Source organism: Carassius carassius, chromosome 12, assembly GCF_963082965.1.
Source record: "Carassius carassius chromosome 12, fCarCar2.1, whole genome shotgun sequence".
Taxonomy (NCBI): domain Eukaryota; kingdom Metazoa; phylum Chordata; class Actinopteri; order Cypriniformes; family Cyprinidae; genus Carassius; species Carassius carassius.
In genome coordinates, this window is record NC_081766.1 from 29,847,418 (window position 1) to 29,867,773 (window position 20,356).

Below are 20,356 nucleotides of genomic sequence, written 5' to 3' on the forward strand. Positions count from 1 at the left end.
AAACATTAGAAAACATTTTCTTTTCTACTCTATTCATGTAGCCAGTCCAATTTTAGCATGTTGGGATTGTCAATGCTTGTAATATTTTCACTGTAGCAATTTTAATCAAGACCTTCTTTAATGGCATTTGTTGTTTTGAAGCACGATATGCACTCTGCATTAAACTGCAGGCAGCAATACATTTTAACACCTACAGTACAGTGCTGGATCAGGAATGGGACATCCTGAAGAAATTGTTTGCTTGATAGACCGATAACAGAAACAGGAAAAGAATGGACAATGCCTGAAACAATTAACAGTTTAAGTTAACCCAAAACTATTGTTTCAATGTTTTTGGAGGAAAAGGAAAAGGAAAAGTCTGCATGGATCAGAATTTGAAATGAGTTTCCTTTCATCTCTGACAAAATTCTGATTTTATCTGATTTGAAAATAAATAGTATGAATTTAGTGATATATATATGTCCCAAACTTTTGAAAATGTTAATAATGAGAAGAAGAAGAAAAAGTTTTTGAGCACCAATTCATTATTGTTCATTATTACCAAAACATTAGTGCTGTTTTTACCATATTTTTAATCAAATAGATGCAGAAACTTAGAAACTTTTGACCATTTGTGCAACTGCATGTACACTGTGTTTTAAGATGATCTATCAAGTATTAATTTTATAAGAAAATAACACTGTTAGCCACAAAATTACTAAATACAGAAAATGCAGCTTTTGACTGACCGGTCAGTAGGCTTAATATACATAATGTCAAGGTGAATGTTCCTTTCAGCAGAAAAGCACTTCATTTTGTTAATGTGCTCTTCATCTGTTTAGAGGATTGTACTGATGTTGCTCCTGGCTTGCTTTCTGCAGTGTCGGATCAGCAGTCCAGCAGCGGTCAACAGCGACACTGACCCCACAGCCGGCAGAATAGCGACAGGCAGGTCTGGATTTCTTGAGATGCTATGCTGTGCTGGATTAAAAGAGTAAAGGATCATGTCAAGAAAACACAACACAAAATATAACAATTCCATTTGAGAGCAATACTCTTACTACAAACAATTATAATTATAATTGAGATCACGTGACCCTTCAGCAGCAATGCACGCATAGTCCTTCGCTCTACTCACTTTGTCAGAAATTTTATATATCCTGTCAGTAAATTCTGAATCACTTTTTACCTAGCCCACTATGAGTACTCAAGCAGTCAAGGACGTTCGTAAAAGAGAGATTGAACAATCGCACATAAAGAAAATATTCAAAGATTCCACTATCTCCAGAGAGGATCTGGACGCTGCTACAGCTAACAGTATCAAGCTAGCACTCAAAGAGCAACCAAGTACACTCCATTCGGTTGGGGCTTCAACTGTAATAGAAGCAAGACTCTGTACTGTCTCCTAAACTCCATGATCTACATTTGGATATACAAACAACCAACGATTCTGTAAACGAGCTAAAAGTAGAAGTTGAAAAGCTAGCCAACACAGCAAAGCAGAGACGGGACCGGGTTGATTCCGTTAAAGCAGTCATAAACTTAAGAAATCAGCTGGAACAACTCACCGAAAAAATGACAGACATTGAAGATAGGAGCAGGAGAAATAACATACAACTGGTGGGGTTGCCAGAAGGAGCGGAGGGATCCCTTCACCAAAAGGCCGAGACATCGAGATTGACCAGGCACATCATGTGTATGACGAAAGGAAAAACTCAGATCGGCCGCATACTCTCATCTTCAGTGTACTAAGATGGCAAGACAGTTCAGTGATCTTGAAAGGATTTTTTTCCCGACTTTAGTCTAGCCACAACTACCAAGAGAAAGCTTTAATCCAGTCTTGAAGAAGATGACAACACTTGGTCTCCAGCCCTTCCTAACATATCCGGCGATTATTAACCATTTTTAGTGAATTGTTGGAAAATTTTAATTTACTGTACATGTACTTAATACTTGGTAGGGGCTCATTTTGCTTTAGTTACTGCCTCAATTCGGCGTGGCAGGAAGGTGATCAGTTTGTGGCACTGCTGAAGTAATATGAAAGCCCAGGTTTCTTTGACAGTGGCCTTCACCTCATTTGCATTTTTTGGTGTCTTGTTCCTCATTTTCCTCTTGACAATACCCCATAGGTCTGGTGAGTTTGCTGGCCAGTCCAGCACACCAATACCATGTTCATTTAACCAACTTTTGGTGCTTTTGGTAGTGTGGGCAGGTGCCAAATCCTGCTGGAAAATGAAATCAGCATCTTCAAAAAGCTGGTCAGCAGAAGGAAGCATGAAGTGCTCAAAAATTTCTTGGTAAACAGGTGCAGTGACTTTGGTGTTCTAAAAACACAGTGGACCAACACCAGCAGATGTTATTGCACCCCAAATCATCACAGACCGTGGAAACTTAACACTGGACTTCAAGCAACTTGGGCTATGAGCTTTTCCACTCTTCCTCCAGACTCTAGGACCTTGTTTTCCAAATGAAATACAAAACTTGCTCTCATCTGAAAAGAGGACTTTGGACCACTGGGCAAGTCCAGTTCTTCTTCTTAGCCCAGGTAAGACACCTCTGACGTTGTCTGTGATTCAGGAGTGGCTTAACAAGAGGAATACGACAACAGCCAAATTCCCAGACACGTCTGTATGCCTTGACCCCAGCCTCACTCCATTCCCTTTGAAGTTCACTCAAATTCTTGAATTGATTTTTCTTGACAATCCTCATAAGGCTGCAGTTCTCTCGGTTGGATGTGCATCTTTTTCTTCCACACTTTACACAGCTCCGAGGTGTGAATCTCCCAAGGGCTGTACCGCAAAGTTTCGATTTCAAAAGATTTACATGCTATATAGGCTTTGCTCTCCTAATTAGAAAGGTGTCAAAAGCTGTATTCACTCAAGTGGGTTAAGCTGTGTATTTAAGAGGAGTCAGTGCGCTGGCACAGAGGCATCAGCGGAAGCATCAGCCCTCGTGTGAAGACCGAGGTTGTATATACTGTACCAAACATAGTACACAAAACTTCCTTTTCCTCATTCTACTTCCTTTCCTCTCTCCACCACATTCATGTGCTTCCATTATATTCGTTTTATCTCTCAACTGAAACATTCGTAATACGCAGATGACGGCTCAATCATGCCAACCTGTGTGGTATCCACATTTCCTTCCATTGCACCCCTTTCTTTTTCTATGGGCCTCTAGAATTGTCAGTCAGCTGTCAACAAAGCTGACTTTATTCCAGCATTTGTTACTCAGTCAGCTCTAGTCTATTGGGCTTAACTGAGATCTGGATTAAACCTGAAGACACAGCAACCCCTGCTGCTCTTTCCAAACAACTTCTCTTTCATCCACTTTCTCTGTCAGTTTGGGAGAGGTGGGAGTATTGGTCTCCTCATTTCCAAGAGCTGGAAATGCCTCACATGCTCTTACAAGTTTAACAATTTCCTGACGTTACAGTCACACTCCCTGTAAAAATCTACATTATAGTTTTTTAAACCCCTTCAGGTCAGCTGGGCAGCTTTCTAGAAGAACTGGATATGCTGCCATCCTCATTCTCTGAGGATGGCGGGCTTCTAGTACTTTTTGGTCACATGACCATACACCCTGAGAAGCCAGATGTTGCTGACTTCCACTCTCTCATAGACTCTTTCCACCACAGGTACCCATAAATCATGTAACCAGCTCAAACCCATCTTTACACGCAATTGTATGACAGATAACATCTTGGTCAAACCCTTATCTCAGATGATTTCTTTTTCAAATTTAATTGACATATACCACCTTCTGGCCCACCAACCCCTCTCCGTTTAGATAAAACCTAAAGTCTCTTTCTCCTCCTCAACTTTCCTCTGTGGTATCATCCTCTCTTCCCACCCCCACACACTTCTCAAAATTAGATGTGAATTGTGCCACAGATATGCTGTTTTCTACCCTAACTTGCTGTCTAGACAGTATCTGTCCTATTTCCTTCAGACCAGCACATGCTTCTCCCTCCAACTACTGGTTGACTGATGTCCTTCGTGAGCATCGGACTAAACTCAGGACAGCAGAGAGAAAATGAACCAAATAAAAAAATTCAGCTGATCTCAGCAAGTATCAGTTACTGCTATCTTCATTTTCACACTGCCAATCAATGTTCTAATAATTTTTTTCTTGATGAGCAAAACTGGTCTCTATTGGTTGGACATTTCACCTACTTGAGCAAAAACATTCTTTGTACCAGACCTGTACAGCACACACACAATTAAACCAACATGGTCATATTTAAATAAAACCAAATGCTAATAAAAATAAGTAAAATTAAAATGAAAACTGTGATTAAAGCTAATCATAATATTAATAAAAACTGATCGTCTATAAATAATACTAATATAAAACAAATGCAAACTGACTTCCCATTCAATTAAAATTCCTCCAGAATGTTATAAACTCACCCTTGACTGTAATGTTCATTGTGCTACTCTCAGTGCCAAAGTCATTTTTTGCTTCACAGATGTAAATCCCTGCATCTGTTATCTGGATTGATGAAAAGTTTAAAAGCACAGCTGATTCATTCCTAACTCCCGTCGCTGCGGTCTGGGACTGTCTGTACAGTTTCAGTTCTGCTGGCCTGCCGTCTGAAGAACAGAATATGCTTAAGTTCTCTCCTTCTTTCAGCTCTCCTCCATGGCTTAACTGGATTTTGGGGGTGTTTGGAGGACCTGCATTTAAACGAAGCTTAAAGATCATGACCAGGTTTAAAATGGTAAGACAAGACAGCTAATTTCATCCTTTTAATTTACCCACCTACAACAATGACGTTTACACTCATTTGCTGGCTTCCCACGTTATTGCTTGCATTACACCGATACCAACCTGCCTGAGACCAGGAAGCATTACTTATTATGAGCTTGTGGTTCTGGCTCTGCTGTTCAGGCTCAGTCACCCCTAGTTTCCACCACAAGATTGTTGGCTTGGGGTTTCCGTCTGCATGACATGTTATCTCCAAATGATCGCCAAGCTTTACCATGGTATTATTGCTGGAAACTGTCACAGTCCCTGGACCATCTGGGAAAGAAATGTAGAGTTTTCATTGATGATACATGAAAAGTGATTTAATTCTATGTAAACTTGCTAAAGGAATATTCTGGGGTCAATACTATTTAAGCTCAATCGACAGTACTTGTGGCATAATGTTGATTACCACAAAAAAATAATTTCTAAAAATTAGTCTGGGTCATACTGAGGTCGAAGTGTATGAGGCATTAAAATACTCAATGTTTCAACAATACAAGACGTAATCAATATGTGTGTTAAGTGTGAAAAATTATTTACTTTTCTGTGTAAAGTTATAGACAATATTAAAACTTATCTGATATGACAACGTAATGCCTAAAACGACTCTAAAAATTAGAGAAACTTAACAGCTGCAATACTACACAAGTTTTAAAAGAAGGCAAAAAATTGCCAAATTCACTTCCACCGTAAGTACCTCACTGTGATCTTTATTTTTATAAATGAGGCATAAGTAAATTATTTTTGTGTCAACATTATGTCATAAATGCTTTTGTTTGAGCTTAAAGGGATAGTTCATCTAAAAATAAAAATTCTATTCATAAAGTCATAAATTACTAATTCGCAGGTTGATTGTAGTCATTGACTTCCATAGTATGTTTTTCCAGTCAGTGGCTACTGGCAATTGTTTGATTATTTTCATTCTTCAAAATATCTTCTTTTGTGTTCAGCAAAATAAAGAAACTCATACAGGTTTGGAACAACTTGAAAGTGAATAAATGATGATAGTATTTACATTTTTTGGTAGGGTGGTCATATGCGTCAATTATACAGGACACGTCATGGCCAGAATTTTAATATTGCCCAAAATATCCAGGTTTTGGTTATTTGCACTGTGCAGGTCAATCACTGTGTGACATTCATGAGAGATATAGAGAGCAGATCAGATGGCTCCTTTTACTTTCCTAATTTGGTATCTTTTTTTAATCAGTTTGCAGCGGTGCTTCAAGTCAAACGAAAGAACAAATCGTACATTGTTCCTTGTAGATCTCATCTTCTCACGAGCAGCACCATGATTGGTCGATTATGTATAATACCTGCATGTTATTGGTAAAACTGCTTTGGGTGTTTTAGGCAATATTAAAATGGGGCAGCTGTGGCCTAATGGTTAGAGAGCATGACTAGTTACCAGAAGGTCGCTGGTTTGAGTCTCGGTGCTGGCAGGAGTTGTAGGTAGGTGGGAGGGAGTTAATGAACAGCGCTCTCTTCCAGCCTCAATACCCATGGCTGAAGTGCCCTTGAGCAAGGCACTGAACTCCATGTTGCTCCCCGGGCGCTGGATCTATAACTGCCCAGTGCTCCGGGTGTGTGTTCACTGCTGTGTGTGTGCACTTGGATGGGTTAAATGCAGAGCACCAATTCTGAGTATTGGTAACTATACTTGGCAAATGTCACAACTTTCACTTTCAAAATCCTTGCCAGGATGTGTCCCGTATGAACGGTGCATATGGCCACCCTGTTTTTGGGTAAACTATACCTTTAACTTGTACTGAACCTGGGATGTTCCTTTAATAATGACTTACATTCAGCAGTTGTTGTTTTGTTCCAATCATTGAGATTCAGGGTTGCCTTACAACTAATATTCTTGCCTAGATCATCGACAGAAGGTGTGTAATTGAACACAGAGGAATAATTCTGAACATGGTCTGAATTTTTTGAATAAAGTTCTTCCTTTTGGAGGGATTTATCTCCACGAAACCACTCAATGTGAAACATTTCCAAAGGGTAAATGTTGTGGACTGTGCAGATGAGCTTCTTTTCTTGGTTTGCAATGAGACTCTCGATTTTGGGCAGTACGGGATCTTCTGGAAATGCTGCAGAAAACACACTTTATCACAACAATATCTCAATCATTTACACAATAAAAAATACTCTATTTATATCATGGAATATAAATAATAATAATAATATAAAAATAATGAAATATAATAACCATTGAAACACAATTTTCTATAAATTTTCTGTCAATTCCTACTAATAACATTTTTATCACTACAGAGACAATCAGCTTTAAATGGATACAAAAAAATGCAATCAAAATTGATGCTTCAAAAACCATGCAAAACAGTAAAGAACACGAAAAGAAAAGAAGGGTATCCACACTACCCTAGATGAATCAATGTTTTCTGAAGAAAAATGTTAGGTGTAAGAGAAAATAAGATTTTAAGATTTAAAACTTTTACCTAAACTTCCAACCATTACTTAAAAAAAGCATGTTGTGAAACATAATGTAAGCGTGTTGTGAATCTTGCACAGAGAACTGTAACCTTTTGTTTGTATTACACATCTGTTGTCATATCATTTAAGTGTTAAGTTTGAGGGATCCAACCACCAATGTTCCCTATATTTTTTTTTCTTGCTATGCAAAATGGTTCTGCACTGGGTGGAAATTTCTAGCACCTGAGCAAAAATATTTTCCACACCAGACCTGTACAGTGCACACACACAAAATTGTGTAACTTTTAACTTCAGTTAGCTATTTATATTTGACCCTTGATGTAACTAAATGATGCACATTTTAGTTTAACAGGAATTCTAATCTTAAGGAATTCTATTAAAAATCATGCAGAACAGTTCAATTCTTTATAATATTATAATATAATATATAGGGATGGCTAAGTTAATATGTTATTATCGCCAACAATTATTTTACCACGTTAACGCAGTTTTTTTATTATTATGAAAGTCCATTGCTCGCTGGCTCTGAATACACATACAGACAAATCATGGGTCACAGGAGGAGTGCTCCCAATCAAATTATTTAGGCTAAGCATCAACATTCACAAACCACTGTCCAACAAGCTCGTAATCGTGACTTTATTCGTTGGAAATAGGACGTTTCCGATAGCATGTGAAGACAACCGAGAAGCGTTCTTGCTCAACACAGTGAAGTGTATCGTTTTGTTAACTTTGTGATTTATTATTTTGAGTTGTATGGAACGCAGTAACACACGTCCCTATCACAATATATTGCTTTACAGATCTATCGTTTTTGCCGATCTGCACTCCTGTGTGGTTAGCGTTCACACTCACAGATCTATATAAACTGAACCACACTCTTGGCCACCTCTTCCAACCGAGCCAGGGACTGTTAAATGGAGCTATCACACTTGTCAAACAAACCAGGCTTTGAAGGTTAAGATTGTCTAGTGTGATCACACCATAATTATTCTCCCGCATCGAGCACACACGAGTCTCTACCCGCCCATCAAATGTTGTTCAGCGCCACACTCTGCTGCGATGGGTCCTGCGATCATGCAGGTCTCAATAGGAAGATGCCTGGTATAATGTTATGATCGAGGCACTGGACTCTGAGCGTAACTTGTTTTTCTATAACAAAATATAAAATATTTTCTATGAAAACTTAATTTTCCTGACAGTGACAAATGTCTTGTTTTATATTTAATTTAATTACATTAATGTTAGAAGTTGAGATTTAGGCTAAAATGAATAGTTTAACTGAGCTATGTAAAAGGAACACTGCTGTAGAAAGCACCTTATTTGTTTAATGCATTTACAAACCAAATGTTATCACACTTTTGTTCATATACCAGTAGGCCGACTTTTAAATGAAAAGAGTTCACAATACATTACTTTTGAATGCATTATTAGTTTTGTGCATAACAATGCAATTCATTGTGATTAAAATTTTTAATCTTTGCTCAGCACTTTCAAAATTATAAACACAACACTTCATTTTTCATGAGCTGAACTCTAAGACTAAGACTTTTCTGTGTACACAAAAGGCCAATTTCTCTCAAATATTTTCCACAAATCTGTCTAAATCTGTGTTAGTGAGAACTTCTTCTTTGTTGGGTTAATCCATCCACCTTACAAGTGGGGCATATAAAGATGCTGATTAGACAGCATGATTATTGCACATGTGTGCCTTAGGCTAGCCACAATAAAAGGCTACTTTGAAATGTGCAGTTTTACTGTACTGGGGGGTCCAAAAACCAGTCAGTATCTGGTGTGACCACCATTTGCAACATCTCCTTTGCATAGAGGTGCTGGATATATAGCTGGCCACTGCTCCGGGAGTGTGTGCACTTGGATGGGTTAAATGCAGAGCACCAATTCCAATTATGGATTACCATGGATTACTCTGCAAATTTAATGACTTTTACTTTTTTATTTATTTAGGAAATGTGTATAGATCCTTGCAACATGGGGCCGTGCATTATCATGCTGCAACATGAGCTGTTGGTTGTGGATGAATGGCACAACAATGGGCCTCAGGATCTCATCACAGTATCTCTGTGGATTTAAAATGCCATCAATAAAATGCTCCTGTGTTTGTTGTTCATAACATACGCCTGCCCATACCATAACCCCACCGCCACCATGGGCCATTCGTTCCACAACTTTGACATCAGCAAACTGCTCAAAAACACAACGCCATACACGCTGTCTGCCATTTGCCCTGTACAGTGAAAACTAGGATTCATCCGTGAAGAGAATACCTCTCCAAAGTGCCAGACGCCAACGTATGTGAGCATTTGCCCACTCAATTTAGTTACAGTGAGAAACTGAATTCAGGTCGAGACCCCAATAAGGACAACGAGCGTGCAGATGAGCTTCCCTGAGACTGTTTCTGACAGTGTGTGCAGAAATGCTCTCATCTTGTTGCGTGTTGAAGTCTGTAGTGGCTTTGTACAGGGCCAAGGGCCGGCCTGTGGCATAAGCAACATTTACTAGAGCGCAAAATGACTGGGGGGCGCCTCATGAAAATGTTTATAATTTTAGTTCACATAATTTTAGTACTGATCGATCATCAAACTGATTAAAATCATGTTAGAATAAAATAAATAGACAAAAACGAAAATTCTTAAGATTTAACAACATGTCATGTTGGACTAATTTAAGCACTTTCTGCATCATGACTTAATTATAATACATCCTCATAATGCATTAATTAGGCATGATGCACGCAGTTAAAATAGTTTTGCCATTTATATTCTATTAAAATAATTTCTAAACAGGCCTGGATTGGCCGATCGGGAGCACCGAAGGATTCCCTTTGGGACGGTCTGTATTTTTGTCCGCGAGGGCGGTGTTGTCATGCCACTGGATTGAAATATGGATGCTATCTGCTTGCACTCATAGCAGCCCCACTCTTTTTATTTAATATTTTCTCGCAGCCCATATTGTTTTTTTCACTAGACCATATCAATAACAAATTCTCAATTGATAATGAATCATTCTTTTTGTGCAAATCATTGTTTTATTTGTGAACTAGCCATTTGGGAAACGTTTTAAGACCAAGCGGAATCCTATGTTGGCTGCTCCCGCCTCACAGCGAGCGGGACTCACGCTAACTGCACCTTTCACCGTCCGCTTTTTGATAGTGAGTTGTTGGAGCTATGCGAACAAAAAATAATGGATCAAAGAAAATGGATAAAAAGTGGCACTGAAAAGGAAAATACAAAAAAACGAAAACAAAGTGGGCTGGTCTAAGGTATGAAACTCCAGGGCTGAAAATGGCCATTCCGGCCCAGTTTCTGCACAAGGCAGGAAGCGACACAAAGAAGAAGAGCAGAAAAAAAAACAATCTAGAGGTAAAAATTACAAGTTAACAACTGTGTATTAGCCCATGTGGTTTATGTAGTATTTTGAACTAGCCTTTTTATAACATTTTAACTGGCAACACTGACACCGTGGAATTTTCTTTAAAACAAATGTGAGCTTCTGTAGGGTTGTTTTAATTTCAGTTACTTTACTGCTTGCTTTTAATTCACCAAAAAGTGTCTAAATATCTTTTGAAAAAGACCGTGACTATAATCTAGCTTTCATAAAATGAAATAGGCTAATTAAATTTAAGTAATTTTCTACTGTATGCAGATAATTGAAATGAAAGGTATGGGTATGCTAATTAGACTAACTAACTAGCTAGCTGGCTAACATCTACAAATAAATTACAAATTGTTGCATTTATTTTATTGCCAGTTAGACTAATTTAGGCATTTCATAACAACAGACAGCAGTATGGAGTTATTATTAAGGTTGTCTATGTAGGATATCTATGCAATGAATATAATGTTAAACATTCAGTATTAACACTTGTATAGCTGACGTGCGTGAGCTGATAAAGCACGCTGAGTGGATTGAGCGTGCATCGGTTGACATGCGCGAGCTTGTCGAGTGAACATACATTTCATCACTGGAAAGTTTGTAATTCGGTCGGATATGTCAAAAACAAGTAAAACAATGCACAACTTACTTAATGGTAGGGAGGGGGAGAGAGAGAGATAGAGATAGAGAGAGAGAGAGAGAGAGAGAGAGAGAGAGAGAGAGAGAGAGAGAGAGAGAGAGAGAGAGAGAGAGAGAGTGCTCGCTCCATAATCCATAATCATATGGATTAAAACTTTATAGGGGCATTTACTATAAACATAATTTTTTTTCAACCTTGGGCATACATGACTTTCTGGCGAAAGTGAATCTAGCAGCTTGTGTGTAATGCGCTCTGCAGTATGTTACTCCTTTCCCTCTCATTCTGCAACAGAACAAATACATGCATGCGTTGCGCGTGTTTTGCTTGCTTGAGAGTTTCTGAATTATATGAGTGGCTTTTGGAATATAAATCGCAGCACGTTTCAGATAAAAACAAAAAACGTGACTTCTATTTGTGAAAAATATCAACGATTTATAACGAGTGGTTCCCTTCATTATTACAGCAAAGCGCGTCATTACAGTATTAAGTCGCTGCAATGGAGCAGCTCTAATGCTTTTAAATTACAGATTATAATGTCGTAATGTCGAATGGACCAGATGGCTGCTTGCCTGCGCTGGATTGCCTCTACCCCCAATTTCCATCCACCGTTGCAAAGTCGTGTGTTTGTATTGATTATGTGCTTCTGTTGCTGAGGTGTTTTTCCTGTTCTCACACTGTACTCGCAAAGGAGCATAGTCTGGGTGTTGTTTTTTTCTCCTCACTAATGTTATGCTGTATTTCTTCCTCAATTCCCTGTCTTTCTGTCCTGTCTACCCCCTTGTCATATTGTATGTATGTATATAAGGACAGGTTGATGGCTAATTTTGCTGGTACTTGTGACTAGTGACAATAAAGGGCTACTACTACTGCTACAGATTAAAAAAATAAATAACAAAGAAAGTCACAAAAACTTGTAAAATACATTTTAATGGGCATAAGTGTGAAAATAACCAAAGGATAAACAGTTAAACCAAAAATTATTCAGATGCCAGATTTTTTTTAAAAAAATTATATGTTTTTTTACTAGTGGGTGTAGGACTGTTACAGAATACCACAGGAGGCTGAGGAATAACAGAAAGACAGTTTATTAAGGCACAAGCAGAGGAGCGGGTAGTGCTGGGTAGAGTGATGAATGGCAGTGATGAATGGATCCGTAGTAGCAAGGCGAAGACGTCAGAGGAGGGAGGTGTACCACACACACACATGGAGGAGGCTTGGATCTTCGGGGACTCGCTGGAGAGAGGTAAGTAGAGGTAGAGTTAGTCCTTAGAGTTAGCATACAGGTAAGACCTTGTCGCGAACTAGACCGGATGCTGACTGAGTGCGTGTGTGTGGTATTTATAGTGCCGATGTGATTGGATGGTGATGAGGGTCAGGTGGAAGTGCTTGGTATTCAGGTGAGGCCGTGCGTTGTAAATTAGTGGAGGTGTAACCTGGCGTGTTTGTAACAATACCCCCCTCCCCACGGCCCACTCCTGAGGGCCGAGGACCCCGATGACATGGTGGACGTCCTTTTCCTCTGGGAGCTGGTCGGTTAGGATGATTGGAGTGGAAGGTGTTTAGTAAGTTCGGATCCAGGATGTCGTTGTTTGGGACCCATAAACGTTCCTCTGGACCATATCCTTCCCAGTCCACTAGATATTCAAGTTGTCCACCATGCCACCGGGAGTCCAGGATGTCTCTTACTTCATAGGCAGCACCGTCTTCTAGGAGGAGTGGAGGGGGGGGGGCTTCGGCTTTGCCAGGTTCTGTGGAGGGAGAGACAGAGGGATGGTGAGGTTTCAGGAGAGACACATGGAAAGTGGGGTGAATCCGGTAATCAGGAGGTAATTGCAGTTTGTAAGTGACCGGATTGATCTGCTGAAGGATGGTGAATGGGCCAATGGATCTGGGACATAGCTTGTGGCAGGGCAGGCGCAGGCGGATGTCCCGGGTGGACAGCCAGACCTTCTGACCGGGTTCGTAAGTTGGGGCCTCGGATCGGCGAAGGTCACCTGTTGATCTACACCTGCTGGAGTTGTTGGTGGGCCGCGTCCCAGACCCTCTCACTCTCCCGGAACCAGTAGTCGATGGCGGGGACATCCGAGGGTTCACCTGACCAGGGGAAAAGTGGAGGTTGGTAGCTGAGTACGCACTGGAATGGAGTGAGTCCGGTGGTAGGTTGTCGCAGGGAGTTCTTTGCGTACTCGGCCCACCCTAGGAACTGGTTCCAGGAGTTCTGGCGGCCGTGACAGAAGGTACAGAGGAAGGTACAGTTCCTCTCCGTCTGCCCGTTTGACTGGGGATGGTATCCGGAGGACAGACTGATGGCCACACCTAGGAGTGAATGGAAAGCCTTCCATACCCGGGAGATGAACTGAGGACCTCTATCTGAGACGATATCTTCTGGGATGCCGAAGTACCTGAAGACATGGTTAAATAATAACTCCATGCTGTTTCCATGGCCGTGGGCAGACCTTTCAGGGGGAGAAGACGACAGATTTAGAAAATCTATCCACTATGACAAGAATGCAGATATTATTATCTGAAGGAGGGAGATCAGTAATAAAATCCACCCCTAGGGTTGACCACGGGCGATTAGGGACGGGCAGAGGATGGAGCTTGCCTGATGGAAGATGGCGTGGGCTCTTGGAGATGGCGCAGTATGTACATCCGTTCACATACCTTCTGACATCCGAGGCCATGTTGGGCCACCAGAAGCGTTCCCTAAGCAACGAGAGGGTTTCATTGACCCCCGGGTGACCAGTGCCAAGAGATGTGTGAGTGGAGTGAATGAGTGGAGTGCGCTGTGTCCTGGGGATGTACTGGTGTCCCGGTGGGCAACCCGGCGGGGTGTTGGTAGCAGGATCGGTCGGAGGAAGGGTCTCGGCAGACCAGGTAATGGGGCTGATGATGACCTTCTCTGGGAGAATCGTTTCGGGTTCCTCGAGATTTTCTTCGGGGGCGTGACACCGGGACAGGGCGTCAGCCTTCACGTTCTTTACCCCTGGGAGATACTAGATGGTAAAGTGGAAGCAGGTGAAGAATAATGCCCAGCGGGCTTGTCTCGGATTTTAACCTCTTGGCAACTTGAAGATACTCCAGATTTTTCTGATCCGTGAGAACCAGAAAGGAGGTGTTTGGCTCCCTCCAGCCAATGCCTCCATTCTTCCAAGGCCAACTTGATGGCCCACAGCTCACGGTTGCCGATGTCATAATTTACCTCCACCGGGTTGAGCTTCCGGGAGAAGAAGGCGCATAGGTCGAGGTGACTGGGATAACCCTGCTGTTGAGATAAGACCGCTCCTACTCCAGTAGTAGAGGCGTCGACTTCAATGACGAAGGGTCGGTCGGGGTCAGGATGGACCAGGAGGGGAGCGGTTGTAAATGCCTCTTTGAGGGCGTTGAAGGCCTCTGTGGTGGATGGAGTCCAAGAGAGTGATTTCGGTTTATTTCGGAGGAGACTAGTGAGAGGGCTGGTGATGGTACTGTAGTTTTGGGTGAATCGTCTGTAGAAATTGGCAAAACCAAAGAATCGTTGGAGTTCTTTGATGGTGGTTAGGAGTGGGCCAATTTCTTACAGCATTCACCTTCCCCTAGTCCATCCGGATGCCACTGCTGTTGATGTTGTAACCAAGGAACTGCACTGAGGGCTGATGGAAGGAGCATTTCTCGGCCTTGAGGTAGAGCTGAAAGGCCCTCAGGCGTTGCAGGACCTCCGCAATGTGGCGACGATGTTCCGCTAGGCTCCGGGAGTATATGAGGATATCATCAATGTAGACGAGGACGAACTTATGGAGGAACTCCCGGAGCACCTCATGAATAAAATCCTGGAAGACGGAGGGGGCATTAACAAGTCCATACGGCATCACACAGTACTCATAGGGGGGAAAGTGGGTATCGGAATTTGACGGTTATGTTGTTGAGAGCCCGATAATCGATACAGGGTTGTAAGCCTGACAGGTTCTGGGGAGCTGACGGCTTCTGGTCAGCAGAGTGGCGAGGTGGAAAACGCCTGGCCCTGGTGCTCTTCTAAGCACGACTGCATACAGGTGGCGAAGCGGATGGAAAGCTGGATGAACTGTTCAAGTCAGATGGTGTCCTCGTATGCAGCGAGATGCAACCGCACTCGAGGTTTCAATCCCTGACGGTAGGTAGTCAGCAAGGCCTGTTCGTTCCATCCACTGGAGGGTGCTAGAGTCCTAAACTGAAGAACATATGGGCCATGGGACTGGCATGTACGGAAAGTGAGGAAGTGCTGGTGTCATTGGCGGAAGTGCTCGCTGGTGTTGGGGATGCAGGTCAAGTAGTGAGTGTCCTACGTAGTGCATCGACCAGGTCTTGAAAGGGGTCCGTGAGGCTCATGCTTGTGCCAAGTGGTGTTGGTCCGGACTTCTGTTACAGAATACCACAGAAGGCTGAGGAATAACAGAAAGACAGTTTATTAAGGCACAAGCAGAGGAGCGGGTAGTGCTGGGTAGAGTGATGAATGGCAGTGATGAATGGATCCGTAGTAGCAAGGTGAAGACGTCAGAGGAGGGAGGTGTACCACACACATGCACGGTGGAGGCTTGGATCTTCGGGGAATCGCTGGAGAGAGGTAAGTAGAGGTAGAGTTAGTCCTTAGAGTTAGCATACAGGTAAGACCTTGTCGCGAACGAGACCGGACGCTGACTGAGTGCGTGTGTGTGGTATTTATAGTGCCGATGTGATTGGATGGTGATGAGGGTCAGGTGGAAGTGCTTAGTATTCAGGTGAGGGTGTGCGTTGTGAATGAGTGGAGGTGGAACCTGGCGTGTTTGTAACAAGGACACTATAGTTAATCTTTATAAGTAAAGTTAGCAAAATAAAGTAAACTGTGACACATTATACCCCAAAAATTCTGAACCTGGATGACAGCATGGCCAGGAGACAGCAGGCAGTCATTAAGGCTAAGGGTTGCCCGACTAACTATTGATAGATGTGTAAATATTGTCATACTAACAGCTGTCTGAATTTTTTTTTTTTTTTTTTGGTTAGTTGTAATCCATTACATACCTTTCTATCACAGTTATCTAACATTATCAAGATGAATTTGTTCTTGTGATATTTTATTACCATCTTCTAAACTTTAGAGATGAAACTGTGATAATGTGTAAAGTTAAAGGTGTGTTTTGAATAAATTTTGGTTTGACTATATCTACTTAATAAATGAAGCTAACATGCTAACATTATACATACTCTTTTGGTTTCTCTACCCAATATTTAAAAAATGTACAAATGCAAAAAAAAAACAAATAAATAAATAAATCGGTATTGGCAAGTACCAAAAATAAAAGTATCGGGTATTGTATTATATTTGACAAACTATTTTTACTGCCTAAAATCAAGTGTTGTGACTTGTGGAGGGCTCCTACTGCCCTAAATAAGGAGGTGGAGTTGTCAGTTTGAAGTTTCTACACTACATTTTTGGTAGAGAAATTAACACTAAATTCATGGGCAACAGCTCTGGTGGACATCCATGCAGTCAGCATGCCAATTGCACGCTCCCTCAAAATTTGCTACATCTGTGGCATTGTGCTGTGTGATAAAACTGCACATTTTGAGGTGCCTTTTATTGTGGCCAGCCTAAGGCACACCTGTGCAATAATCATGCTGTCTACTCAGCATTTTGATATGCCACACCTGTGAGGTGGATGGATTATGTTGGGAAAGGAGAAGTGCTCACTAACACAGATTTAGACTGATTGGTGAACAATATTTGAGAGAAATAAGCTTTTTGTGTACATAGAAAAAGTCTTAGATCTTTGAGTTCAGCTCATGAAATATGGGGGCAGAAACAAAAGTCTTGCGTTGATAATTTTGTGAAGTATAATATAATATTTGAAAAAATGTATCAGATATTTCTCATGAATTCCTTGCTTGAAGTCAATTATTAAGGCCTATAATATAATATAATATAATATAATATAATATAATATAATATAATATAATATAATATAATATAACTTAAGCATTTACACTGAGAAAATAGAATAGTAAATACTAAAGTATTTTAACTGAGAAAATAGTATAGAAGAGAATAGAATAGAATAGAAAACAAGCTGAAGCATTTAAACTGAGATCTGTAAGCTAAAAATTAATCAAGCCACTCTTCTTTTAGCATGAAGACATTTTTCACGTCGTTTGTTTTGGCTCTCGAATCGAGCTAATTCATCCGCAACCAATCATTCTGCTCTCTCTGACAAATAAGGATTTCTCACACTCTTCTGCTCTGTGTTTCATGGAAACCTGGCTGAATGACGCCATACCGGACAGCGCGGTCCATCTGCCAGGCTTTCAGCTGTTTAGAGCGGATCGCGAAGCATTGTGCCATTGTGCACTTAGTGTGAATATCATATGACTAAAAAATGCTGCTATTTGCACTTAGTGTGAATATCATATGACAAAAAAAAGCTGCTATTTGCACTTAGTGTAAATAGCATCTATCGCTAAGAAAATATGCTATTTTCAGTTAGTGCAAATAGTCGCTGCCTTTCTGTAATAGCCCCCTTATTATAGAATTATGCTATAATAACCTCTATAAATACAACTAATTATATACACTATTAGCACTTTAAAAGAGACAGAAATGTACTTTGTAGATGTTTGTGAAAGATGTTTTCTGTTCTGTTTCATTTTTAAATCATACCCTATATATTGCATCAAATTTAGTATATTTTACTATATTTTTGGGGTGGATAATTTTATCAGCTGTTTATTATTCATGCAACCATATATATTGCTGTTGTAGTTTTTATTTATAACCATTATGTAGCTGATAACTTTGTCTAGGTTCGGAGCCTTACTCAAGGGCACCTCAGTAATGGTATGACTGGCCCGAAATAAACAAAATAAACCAAAATGATTTAAAATCTTTTGGAAATTACATAAGATAAATATATTGCTGACCCAAAACTGCAACTTCCTATTTTATTAATTTTCTAAAGTGTCAAATTAAGAGGAAAATACATGTCAAAAAATGCTTATAATAGCTGGATCTGGCAACACAGAGGCTGCGTCTCGCGCTCTCCCTCACAACTCTCTAAAGACTTCCCTTATGAAATCACAGACATAGATTATCTTTGTAAAAATCTGTTTGTGTTCCACAGAAAAAGATAAAAAAAAGAGAGAGAGAAAAAGAGGTACATATCTGCAACGTCATTAGGGATGAGAGAAGCTTCATTTCTGAAGTATCCCTTTAATGTCATCACAAAACAAAAGTAAAATAGTTTTGTACAAGAATAAAACTGCTAGTTGTAAATTACTAGCAAAACTGGAATAGGTTGTATATATATATATATATATATATATATATATAACATTACTTACAGAAGATCTTTATATTTGAAGTTTGCTGTAGGGGTCTTCCATCACATTTAGTTGTGCACACGACAGTTTCACTGTGTGTTACAGAAATGTTCCTGATCAGTAGTTGGGAAACAGTATGCTCATTTTTAATTTCTGCTCTAAGAAATTGGTCCCCTGCAGATGTCCACATGAAGGTCACATTAACCGGACAATCAGTCACTCGACAGGTAATCTCCAAATCCTCACCAACATGAATCACTCGCTGTAATGGAGTTAATACCATTTTTGAATTGTTTTCTCCTGTGGAAAAAAATGTGTACTGTCAAAATAATGAAATGTGGAAGGTTAAAATTGAATAAACAAATCAAGGTGTGATGTCATCTTACCAGTTATTACACTGTGAATATAAATCCACAGCATAAAAGTGATGCATTTCACTCCACACATTTTGTTTTTGTTGTGTTTCACTAATTCAGCATGCAAATTCAGAAACAGCACGATAATGGTGCTGAATATTCCCACCACAGCTCTTTTATGACCAAGATACTGATCAACCATCCCGCCTGTTCCTTTTAACTTTCTGTTTCTCCAAATTATCCATTCATTATCCATTCAACTCACTTATCAGACTCCAAGCCACACCTGCTCACATTTCCTCATATATTCCAAATTGTGCATATAACTAAATGGTTCTTGAATATTTAGCATTGATTTACTGTTTTGAGTGTATCTTTTTGTACAGCACAAATCAGTCAGTCACAGTCTTTAAACATGAAGAGATCTGTGTAATGACAGTGGTTTAATGCATCTAAAGTATATTCCAGTTAAAATTACAACTATCTGTACAAAATGTTTTACAAATCATGATTTCTGTACAATCATATTCCTAAACATAATTGAATCAATATCATGTGATCATACATGCATATTTCTTTCAAACACACCCATACTGTCACACAACTGCATCTGTTAGAATTGTGACTTTAAAAAAAAAAAGAGAGAGAGACAGAGCTGCTTCATATAAAATTAGTCGAACAAATGTCAGCAGATACGTTCCATTTTGGATGTTGAAAAAAAGCCAATTAACTACTGAATAAATTTGTAAATAATCCATCAGAATTATATAGCCCAGAGTTTGGCTTTTTAAGCCCAGAGTCTGATTATTATTATTATTGTTTTTTTTTGAGAGGATGATATTAATACATTAATATGAAAGGATGTGATCAAATTATACTTAATAATGGAATACACTAAATAGCTTTTAAAACTTGAACTGATTTTTAACACATTAGTGCTTGGTTTCTCTGACAAGGTTTAAGCCTAGTTCTAAAATGAATGTTTGAGCTGTTTTAACTGAAAGCAACTTGCACTCATATATCTTAAAATATGTCAGTGCCATTGATTTGTATTAATATGCACACCAGTGATGTTTTTTTTTCAAAGCACATTTAAAAAAAAAACTAAAGTAATCCTGGCTTAATCTAAGTGCTGTCTGTGAAAGCAGGCCTACCCTTACGAAAAAGTAGTATACTTCAAATTAATTTTACTAAGTATACTTAAGTATCCATTGGTTACACTTATGGGTCTGTCACATGATTAAGGAAAGACTCAAAAACACGAAAGTCTCATGAGATGAACTAATCAATTCTCTTTCCAGCTCAGGCTTCATTGACTGAAACAGGTGAACTAGACTAATTCCAGTACAGAACCTATATAATTTTGCGCATGCGCAACTGAATGAATCACTCTCCCAGATGACTCATTCTTCCCGAGTCACATTAAAGATTCGTTCAAAATGAACTAAAGTGAAGGAAAATTGGTAAAACT

General features: G+C 39.9%; 1 protein-coding gene across 1 annotated transcript; it reads right to left on the bottom strand.

Annotated features, from left to right (window-relative positions):
• Positions 1-506: 506 nt before the first annotated feature.
• Positions 507-19,096, bottom strand: LOC132154296 (vascular cell adhesion protein 1-like). Its single transcript, XM_059562849.1, has 6 exons — positions 18,916-19,096; positions 18,551-18,829; positions 6,534-6,824; positions 4,744-5,004; positions 4,392-4,658; positions 507-960 (listed from the first exon to the last, which is right to left on the bottom strand). The coding sequence occupies exons 1-6, from the start codon at positions 19,085-19,087 to the stop codon at positions 818-820; spliced, it is 1,413 nt and encodes a 470-aa protein (XP_059418832.1). The 5' UTR covers positions 19,088-19,096; the 3' UTR covers positions 507-817.
• Between the last annotated feature and the right edge of the window lie 1,260 nt (positions 19,097-20,356).